The 11,042-nt window shown below is 40.0% G+C and overlaps 1 protein-coding gene across 1 annotated transcript; it reads right to left on the reverse strand.

Moving 5' to 3' along the window:
• Positions 1–1,304: 1,304 nt before the first annotated feature.
• On the reverse strand, positions 1,305–10,372 carry SNRPB2 (small nuclear ribonucleoprotein polypeptide B2). The gene is made up of 7 exons (XM_065892577.1): positions 10,302–10,372; positions 8,784–8,873; positions 8,233–8,405; positions 4,466–4,606; positions 3,626–3,676; positions 2,155–2,243; positions 1,305–1,673 (listed from the first exon to the last, which is right to left on the reverse strand). Exons 2-7 carry the CDS (start codon positions 8,845–8,847, stop codon positions 1,514–1,516), a joined length of 678 nt encoding a protein of 225 aa, XP_065748649.1. The 5' UTR covers positions 8,848–8,873; positions 10,302–10,372; the 3' UTR covers positions 1,305–1,513.
• Positions 10,373–11,042: the final 670 nt, after the last annotated feature.

The raw sequence follows: 11,042 nt of genomic DNA on the forward strand, positions 1-11,042 counted from the left end.
AGCCTTAGGTAGAAATCAAACACTACAGAAAATGAGCTTTGGAAATATCTGAGCATCAGTGTTCAAGAAGCACAAAGAGACAGCAAGATTAGGATTGGCAACCTTTGCAAGTCAGCCTACTAGTCTTCAAAAAGATTAGACTAAAAATCTTTCCTTTGGAGGTCGTTCAATAACGAGGTTAATAACTGAGCAGGTATTCCTTAGGAACGATCCTGCCTCAAGAGGGTAAGAGCGTAAAATGTGAAGTCTAAAGACAATATTCCCTTTCCATCTGTTTTCCCAGAAAACAGTAAGTACAGTTACTCCTAAATGGCCTTTATTCACTTAAAAACGGAATGAAAAGATTTGTGAAATGTCTACTACCAGCAAATACTATGCTCATTTATTTGAACATGAAGATGAGTTTAGATCCTGCCCAGGTCCCACCTTCCTCTCATATCCAGGATATCATTTTTATCATTAGTCAAAGAATCATTAAAAAACTAAACAGGGAATTCCCTGGCGGTCTAGTGGTTAGGACTCGGCACTTCCACTGCAGGGGGTCTGGGTTCGATCCCTGGTCAGAGAACTAAGATCTCCGTGTGGTGCGCCCAAAACAAAGAAAAATCCCACAAACAAAAACAAACGAGAAAATGAATTCCAGGATGGCAGTTCATACACAGAAAACATTACGGAAAATATAATCATGTGCTTGATCTAATTCTCCTTTACTTTTATTAAAGTGGTTCAATGTTTCTCTACCATTCGCTACTCCAAAGTAACACTAGAAAAGCATCTACCATTAGCTACTCCAAAATAACACAAGAGGGGGCTTCCCTGGTGGCGCAGCGGTTGAGAATCTGCCTGCTAATGCAGGGGACATGGGTTTGAGCCCTGGTCTGGGAGGATCCCACATGCCGCGGAGCAGCTAGGCCCGTGAGCCACAACTACGGAGCCTGCACATCTGGAGCCTGTGCTCCACAACAAGAGAGGCCGCGATAGTGAGAGGGCCGTGTACTGCGATGAAGAGTGGCCCCCGCTTGCCGCAACTAGAGAAAGCCCTCGCACAGAAATGAAGACCCAACACAGCCCAAAATGAATAAGTAAATTAATTAATTAATTTAAAAAAAAATCAGAGAGAACATTTCCTGGCTGTGGTCAGAGGAAGTCCTGGCTACTGAATGAATTAAAAAAAAAAAAAAAAAAAAAAAACACACAAGGAAAGCATCCTATTACAGTTTTATATACCTTAAGATGTGTTCTAGACTAGCATAAGCATTTGATGATAGGACAGTGGGCCAATAAATGAAATATTATGTACAGAATACAAATAAAAGTTTATTGTACAAAATTAAGGCCTTCACAGTTCATAGTTCACTAAGGCTAAACAAAGACTAGGTAATGTTTTAAATCCTTTACAAAAATTTCACATACACTTTCCCCTACCCCCAACTATTAAAGTGGCCTGACCAAATGTTATCAAAACGAAAACTATACATAACACCAAGTCCTTTAAAGGCAGCTATCCCAAATCTTATTTCTTGGCATAGGTGATCTTCATGGCATGGGACGGTGTGATCTTAAATCCCTGTAAAGCATCCCTGGCAGCTCCAGCCTGTCCATCATTTTCAAATTCAACAAAAGCAATGTCATGCCTCCCAGGTACCAAACGTACTTCCTTGAAACCAGGGAACCTATAAAGAATTAAAACAATTTTTACATACGTATACAATTTATATACATGTAAATACAGAGATGACATCAAATACGTAAATGTCTGTGTTTAAATTTGGTAAGCAACTTCCTGATATGAGTCCAGGAAAAGTATCACATCCCAGCAAGAATCCTGAGTGGGATGAAAGAGCCTAAATTATAATTAATACCATGAAAAGAACTGCAGGAATCATGTAAGCTAATTCTGTTTTTGTCATTTCATCAAAGCTTTGTTTCCTGTTTTACTCATCAACTAGAATTAACAATTCAAACATTACAGGTAATTTAGCTTTTTATTTGATAAATCTGCAGACTGGCTTCAATTCATGATTAATCCTGGAGCAACTCAATGAAGCTGTAAGGAATTACTGTGTGATATACAAACGGATTCAACCCAGGGAAGTGCTATCTGTCCTGTCAGGAAGACTCTCAGAACACAGACTTGTTTATGAAAACACTTACTGATTAAACAGCATGGATAACATCATCTCATTAGTCTCTTCTGGTAAATTATTAAGGAATAAAATATAGTTTGGAGGGTAATCGGGGACCTATTAAAAAGAAAAGGCAAAGTTAGTTTGTAAATATAAAAAGTACAGTAAACCATTTGGCTCTTACATTAAAATCTAAACTTCAGAAAACTACATTCCACCGTTCAAGGCTTGTGAAATCTTACTACATCAAACACTAAAGCTGAGAAACAGTGACACCAGAGAAATAAGCAAAAACCTAACAAGGTAGACATTCAAGTCACTTAATAAATATCTGGAAGATTATAAATCTTATTAACAGTTTTTAAGTATTTAATTAACGGTATTTAAAACAATATTTAAGTTTTAAGCATCTGGAGGTCAGCTGGAACGGGAGGACTCTGCCGTCTGGATTATGGAACCGATCCTAACAAACCAGAGAAGGCATCGGTGTCACCCGTCCTCCACTGCTTAACCCTCAGATATTCAATCCTCTGCGCTACCGCTTACTACCTCCCAGTGTGTGAGAAAATCTGGAAATAGATTTCCACTTAGAACCACTGCTTGGCAATTTTTAGTGTTTGTTTCTTCTGAGAAAATGAGATATACATGGCATCTAGTTACATACAAGTAAGTGGATACAGACACTGTTATGGGGAACTATAGGGAAAGGTCTTTACACGTAAGAGCCTCTGTCTTCAGGCTAATTTCGTGGCAGAAAAAAGATGAAATGTAAAGAACAACTTAGGGCTTAGAGAATTAAGTGCTGGCATTTGTGAACTGGACTATAATTGCTGAAAGACTTCAAAAGAGTATACAATGCAAGAAAATGCAAATAACTTAAAATCAGAGGAGGAAAACCTCAGTGGTGCAGGAATTCCCTGGATGTAAGGATCCTGTCAGAACCTAGCACCCAAGGGATTAATCGGGAAACCATTAGTACATAACTCAGGCTTTCTTTTTGAGGCCTTTATTGGGAAGCTTAGGTAAAGAGTTTCTAAAACTCTTTGGTAAAGAGTTTCCTGATAAGTCTATATCAGGAGATTTAAATATGTATGTGCTGAGGAAATAAGAGCAAAGGCAACTAACGGTAAAACAACTTTGCTCTATGAGAAAAGATGGGTTAGTGCTTCAGCTAATGGGAATGGATACCAAGCCACAAGCCTGGAAAGCTCTGGGCCATGTACTGTGCGGTAAACAACCATTTTGCTCCTTGACCTCATAGAGCTTAGAATCTATTGTTTTGATTCTGTCATTGACTCACCATAGGAAGCAAGGAATAAAGTCAGGTTTTGTTTTCTCCCTCTTAAAGAAAATTAAAACGTTTTGATGAGTGAGTTTCCACATTATTGTGGCTTATACATGGAATCATTTTGTTTTTGGAGACATGCACGTTGTTGTAATTATTGTTATTGTCTTGTAATTTTATTTTAAAGTAAGTATCACATGGAAAAAAATATTACCTGAGGATTTGGTGCTGCATTTCCTTGGGTATTAGCTGAATTTGGTGTTCCCTAACCCAAAGAAATAGAGAAAGAGTTAACATTTCCAACCCCTCTAAAAAAGCAGCAGGTATTTACATTTTAAATTACTTCATAAAAATAAGATTAACAAACAGATTTTTAAATCTATTTACTTTCACTGAGATTTTACATCTTAAAACTCTGACTCAAACATTAATGTATTTAACTTGTCAAATGTTTCTGAAAGGTCTATATCATAAAGTTCAACCTCTAAGCTTTAAAATTACGGAGAAATATAAATATAAGGACCAATCTTTCTCTTTTTTTAAAAACAACTAGAAAAAAGTCAAGCATTATACTTAGTACAACTGATTTCTAATCACTTTCAATCCCAAAGTAACTACTTTTTGGATGATAATTTCATCTTTATCTGGTACTTTAAATTAGATTTTGAATTCCTGAACTGTTCAAAGAAAGCAGCTTTCAGTGGCATACTCATGATTAAAGATAACATCTACAGTATTATTTATACACAGAACTTGAAAAATAAGCCAATAGAAATTAACAAATTTTGGAGAATGATGGAGCTAAATGTCACGCAAATTAAAAAAAACTGTTCAATATAAATCTGCATATGTAAAGGTTTATATTTTAATCTGTTGCTTAAACACAAATATTGGAATTTTAGAATTCAACCATTCCAGCTTCTTAAAAATCTACCTTTAAACACACACATGTGCACATGCGTGCCTCAAAGATCACCCCTCAGATGGAAGACAGACATCTCTATCAAATTTTTAATACCAAAAAAAAAAAAAATGGAACTTTTGCCCATCTTACCTGACCAGGTTTTTTGTTCATGGTTGTTGCAGTCTGTTCCACAGTTTTGGCTTTTTTCTTTTCTTTTTTCTTTTCTTTGTCAGCAAAAGTGCCACGCATTTTAGATATTATATCAGAATCTGTTTTTGCATACTGGATTCGCTGTTTTAATTATTTGAAAACAAGTTACTTTTCATCATGCTGAAGGCTGTTTCTACACTTGTCATCAATATTTCAAATTTCATTATGCAAATACGAGCTAATTTTAAACACATACTTAAGGAAATCTATCAACTATACTGAGCACCAAATGAAAATAAGCTGTGACCCATGATTCACAACTGGGACAAAGTTAGATTCAACTGTGTTTATTATAAGAAAAAACCATAGATTTTCATATGAGAAAAACAGGACTGAAATATCTGCACCACTGCCCCTCTCCATTTAAAAGAACAGAGAAAACTGCATTGGAAAGCTGTCTATCCCTTACAGGGACACACAGAGGGTCCATATATGCATGGAATTTGTTACTTCCAAAGTTAAAGTACCAAAGATTGAGAATGACTTTCCCTTGAATCTGGTCTATTATTTTTAAATGAAATGACTAACAGTGGCATCCACTTAAATTTAAAAAGTTTTGAAAGGAAACAAAAAGATGGCATCACAGCTAGTGCAACCAGGTCACTTGCATGAGTAATACGCCACAGCCAGCAGGCACAGCACACACAACTGAACAAGCGCTGAGAAACACTGGTCTAGGACAGCATTTCATGAACTTTAATGTGCATCCAATTACCTGGAGAGCTTGTTAAGAGTGCAGATCCTGATGCAGGGGGTCTGGTGAGGCCTGAGATTCTGCACTTCTAACAAGCACAAAGGGGATGGTGGGGCCCACACTTTGAGCAGTATGGCCCTGGCCTAAAATTACTGCATAGCTGAATGTTCGGGGGAACCGAGGGGGGGCGGCAGGCCTCCCACGATACCTCAGTCCCTGAGGCTTCCTCTGGCTGCTGGACCATGGCAGCTCCAAGTGGACTTACCCTGCGAGCAACTCTGCTAGTCTTGCATGTCATCATCTAACCAAAAGAAATAGTTTGGGACCAACTCTGACTTGCTCCCAGGGATTCCCGCCCAACTCCCTTCTTCCCGACCTGAACAGATCTTGGGTGATCCTGTATTCGTCCCTATGACCTGTGAAAATTTCTGACCTCAGCCCTCGCTCTTAGCTGGCTGGTCTAGAGCAGCAGTTCTCAACCAGAGGCGAATCTGCCCACGAGGAGACAGCTGGCACTGCTGACTGGAGACACTGTGTGTTGTCATGCTAAGAGGGCAGAGGCCAGAGATGCTGCTAAACACTCTTCCATGAACAATACAGCCCCAACAATAAAAAAGTATTCAGTTCAAAACGGCAAAAGTGCCAGTGTTGAAAACCCTGGTCTAGACTAAATACTGGTCAGGTATAAAAGTCCACCCACAGCTTAGAGAAGGTGCAAGATTTACATTTATACCAAAGGTTTCATGACAGAAGTCCTCAGGAAGATGGTTCTACTTTACTGAGGTATTTTTGGAATTAAATAACCAAACGCCCTTGAATCACAGAGAGTAATTTTGTTCTGAGTTCCAAGTTATAGAAAAGTTTGTTCATTTCTGATCCGGCGTGTTGGCAACTGAAACCACCTAAGTAACTATAAACAAGGCAGCTCAAGGAACATTCTTTTCTTTCTTCCAGGATGCGAGAGATTTGGCAGTGTCTACCACTTTCCTGAAGGCAGAGAACAGACGTCCCAAAATACCTTCAATATGAGATCAGTCTAATGGGCTTTCTCCACTGATTTTAAATAATTAGCTGGCAAGGTGAAGCCAGTGCCAAACGCAGCAAACGATTTCCAGCCTTCCTGCATCTCAGTCACAGGCACATGCAAACTTGTCATCCCAACTTAGCAAACAGCCCTAACACCCTCGAGAAGAAACTGTTCCTTCATACTAATGTAATTGTAGATTTAAACTAAAACCCAGTCTTATGCTACTGCCAACTGAGATCTCACTTATGCTAGTTCTTTACACTACTGAGAAAGATAAACTGGTCTCAGGAAATGCCAATTTACTGAAAATTGGGGTATGCAGGTACTATCTCCCAGTTTTCTGCAATAGGACTTTCCACATATATGGTGCCCAGTCAGGTGGGAAAATGATGGGAAAAGGAGAGCTGGACGGAGGACGGGAAGAAAATGTGCTCCAGTAACAGACAAACAGTGCTCAGTCCTGAATTAAACAGCGTGGTACCAAAGTCCTCAGACTACTGACCACAGACAACACTGCCTGGTGTTGTACGTTAGGTCTTCTTGAGACACAGCACACTCATCGATCTGCACACCTTCTGTGGCTGCTTCTCTGGCCCTAAAGGCAAAGTTAAGTAGCTGCAGAAGAGATTATCTGGCTCATAAAGTCTAAAATATTTACTATCTGGCCCTTTTACAGATAGGATGCTGAATCCTAGTTTAGCGGGGAAAAAAAAAAAATCACAATATTGGGTGTCCAGGAGATTAGCTTTCAAGTCCTGATGATGCCACTGGTTACAGTAACAGAAGTTTTCTGTGCCTGATTCTTCATTTGTTAAAAAAAAAAAAAAAATATCAGAAGAGAGGTCTGCACTACAGATTATGGGCCAAATCCAGCCCATGGCCTGATTTTGTATGGCTTATTAGTTAAGTACTTTTTTCTTTCCTTTTCTTTTTTTTTTTAAGACAATTTTTAAAGGATTGTTAAAAAAAACCACACACACACACACACACACATGCAAGAATATGCAATAGAAACCGTATGTAGCCCACAAAGCCTAAAATATTTATTATCTGGTCCTTTATAGAGTTTTTGCTTGCTTCTGAATTAAACCAAAGAATATCCAGTTTGCTTATTATTATTGTTTTTTTTAACAGGTGAAAGTGAACATGAGCACAGAGCCAGTTAATGGCAGAACTAGAATGAGAACATGGGTCCTTGAAACTCTGGGCCTCGGCTCTTTCCCCAACATCCCTTCCCATCACATTCCAGTTCCGGAAGAAAAGCACTGAAATCCACACCCAAGGTACTACGTACCTATTCACACACCTAGAGCTCCTTGCTATATACACTGTCTCCACCCTGATCCAATCCTCTACCATCTCTGACTTAATACCAATGCCTCCTGAGTTCCCTACTTCCATTCTGCCCTTCCCACAATCCAATCTTCATCCAGCAGCTAAATGTGAAATCTCATGTCACTCCTGAGTTTAAAACTTTCCACGTGTAACTATTTCATTTCCATTCATTGCTATTCATTAATAAAACCTATGACTTTACATCTATGAACCGTCCTCAGATCAGTGCTTTGACTGCATAGCTTCTGACACGCAGTATTTCATCATGCTACTTTCGGAAACTTCAGACTGGATTCCCTCTTTGATCCACGATTTTTTGTGTTGTTTTACAAGTTTACAGAGGTTTCTTTTTAATAATCTGAGTAATTATTAATTCCCAGTTCTTTTGAGATGAGAATATTGCCTATACTGCCATTGTTTTTAAAATATTCTACATCTCAATGTATTTTGTTTTTGCCTATTTGAACTATCATAAATCAAGAAGCGAATTATAAGCTCTACTACTGTTTCTATAAAAATAAATACATAAATAAAATAAACCCAAACCCACTCTTAACTGAAGGCAAAAAGCAACAGCCATATTTTCAAGGGTATATTTATACATCTATCATACCATTAATAGCGATTAATGCCAAAATAAGAATGATTTACCATCGGTTTGCCATAAAATGGAAATCCTTGTAACTGTCTCAAGGCATTTGTGGATGAGCCCAGTTCCTTAAATATAACAAAAGCTTGCCCCCTCATCTTCATGGTCTTTAGAGCCACAATATCTACGACGTGGCCAAACTGAGAAAACAGGGCATACAGGGATCTCTTCAACTCTGCACAAAATTAGAGGGGAAACCAGTTATTTGTGAATGAAACTAAGACAAAATTCTTCATAAAATGACACGGCACTGAGTGCCCCCCCCATTTATTTATACAAAGTTACATATTTTAATAAAAACATCATACTATTCCCATTAGCAGTCTAATTTTAAGTTTTTGAAACCATTTAACTATGAGTGAAAACAGAGTCAACACATTTTCAGCCCCTACCTATTTTTATCTTTAAAAAGCCTTAAAATCCTTACACAATAAGGGATAAAACATTATTTCAAGCACTGAGAAAGATGACTAGATGAGAATTTTTGAAGCTGTATAATTTTTAAGATGGTAGTAAGCAAACACACTTCAGTTTTTTTTTAAAAAGCACCTACCTTCTTTTTTAATTTTGTCATTCATATTGTTGATATAAATTGTGTGATTTGGTCTGATATCCATGTTGTGGGTTAAACTGTTCAAATAGCCTAAAGACACAGTAAATATTCCGTTATTAAACAGGGAGGATTCATTCATATGATAGTATGGCATTAAGGACACAGCACAAGGGTACTAACTTTTCAATTCTTTCAACCCCCAATGTCAGAAAATATCAGTTTGGCAGTAGTCTTTAAAATCTCTCAGGGACTTCCTAGCCCTCTTTTTTAAACAAAAGGAGAACAGTTCTCAGGCTGAAAACTTGGTGGGGCACTATTATCTAGTCAAATTTTAATAACATTCTTTTATTCCATACATTTATTTTTATACTTATCTTTCACTTATGACAAGTGATACTGTTCTCCCATCTACCTAATAACTTTTCTTTTTTAACAAAATTTAAAAACTGAGATTTGAAGAAAAATGAAAAAAGAAACTAGCAAATGTATATCCAGTAAAAATCATAAAGATAGAACATTAATGGACTTCCCTGGTGGCACAGTGGTTAAGAATCCGCCTGCCAATGCAGGGGACACGGGTTTGAGCGCTGGCCCGGGAAGATCCCACATGTCGCGGAGCAACTAAACCCTTGCGCCACAACTACTGAGCCTGTGCTCTAGAGACCGCTAGCCACAACTACTGAGCCCACATGCCACAGCTACTGAAGCCCACGTGCCAAGAGCCAGGGCTCCGCAACAGGAGAAGCCACCACAATGAAAAGCCCACTCACCACAACAAAGAGTAGTCCCCACTCGCCACAACTAGAGAAAGCCTGCGTGCAGCAAATAAGACGCAACGCAGCCAAAAATAAATAAGTACATTTATTTAAAAAAAGAAAAGAACATTAATGAAGTTTGCCAAGAACTCTTTCATGGGTACTCTTACAAAGCCCTTTCATACTATTACTTAATTTATCACCAACAGCCCTCACTCCAAAGTCACCTCTAATGGACTTGAGAGACTGCAGCGGTACCGCCTGATGGTTAAGAGCTCAGATTCTAGAGCCAGCCAGATCTGAATTCAAATCTGTCTATGCTTCTTACTAGCTGCTTGACTGAGGGCAAGTTCTAATCTCCCAGGTCCAAATCTGCAACACGGGGATGGTAACAGAATCTACCCAGTAGAGCTAGAAAGGCTAAATGAAATAAAGTTCTAGCAGCTCTGGAATCAGAAGTAAGCACTTCGAGCAGCTGTTACTAATGTCTTTTACAGGTTAATGCAAGTCCTTGCCCAGTTACATAGCTGATAAGTAGGAGGCCTAAGAATTCAGCCCATGTTTTCTGTCTCTTGCACTTTTCTTTCACACCCACCACACTATTTCATTTTTCCCCACTGTTTTAGTTGCAAACTGTGGCCTTGCTTTATTTCCTTGGTGCCCCGTACATTTCTTCGTTCCATGAACATTTACACCCACAGTATGTGCACAGCATAGGATGACTGACAAGGAAGGAGCCCACAGACAAGGACTGTACTTGTGCGAGTAACAGGGGAAAGGTAACGCTTCTCAGAGGCTTGCGACGCCCTAAACTGAAACCTGGGAGACTGGGGTCGCGAACGACGACGAGAGAGAAGTGACAAGGATCAAACTGAAGGCAGAAAGATCAGAGGGGAAGTTCTCGCTTTATCTCACGCGAGGTTTGATGGTGGCCTGGACTGCTGGGGTACCGGGAGTCGCCTCCCGGATCCAAAAAGGAGCCTCTGGCAAGCACTTGAAGGCTCAGAGGAAGCTGTAAACGACTCGCACCAGCGAAAGAACACCAGTTATCCATAACTTCATATGCGCGAGGGTTCCCGCCTCTCCAGACCCAGGCACATTCGCCCACGGCCCCGGCCTGAAGCCCCAGGAAGCGGCCACACGATCCCCGGCTCCGACCCGTCCCGCCAGAGACAAGGTTCCTAAGTCGAGGGGCCTAGCCAGACCCGAGCGTCAGTTTCCATGCCTCCCTCGCTTCCTCGCCGACCCTCCGCGAATACGTTCCGGCCCCGGCGCCGCGCCCTGCCCACCCCCAGCTCCCGCAGGACAGCGTATGGCCGAGTGGCAACCCGCAGCCGGGAAAAGAGAGAAAGTTAAGAATAAAGCACTTCAAGCTGGGCCCGTGAGCCATGGCCGCTGAGCCTGCCCGTCCGGAGCCTGTGCTCCGCAACGGGAGAGGCCACAACAGTGAGGGGCCCGCGTACCGAAAACAAAGCAAAACAAAACAAAACAAAACAAAAGAATA

Source organism: Phocoena phocoena, chromosome 15 (genome assembly GCF_963924675.1).
Source record: "Phocoena phocoena chromosome 15, mPhoPho1.1, whole genome shotgun sequence".
Taxonomy (NCBI): domain Eukaryota; kingdom Metazoa; phylum Chordata; class Mammalia; order Artiodactyla; family Phocoenidae; genus Phocoena; species Phocoena phocoena.

Coding starts and splice junctions, on each gene's coding strand:
- SNRPB2 (XM_065892577.1), bottom strand. CDS start 8,847: ATGGATATCAGACCAAATCACACAATTTATATCAACAATATGAATGAC. Junction 3,677..4,465: donor TGAACAAAAAACCTGGTCAG/GTAAGATGGGCA, acceptor TCTTTGGGTTAG/GGAACACCAAATTCAGCTAA. Junction 2,244..3,625: donor ATGCAGCACCAAATCCTCAG/GTAATATTTTTT, acceptor TCTTTTTAATAG/GTCCCCGATTACCCTCCAAA.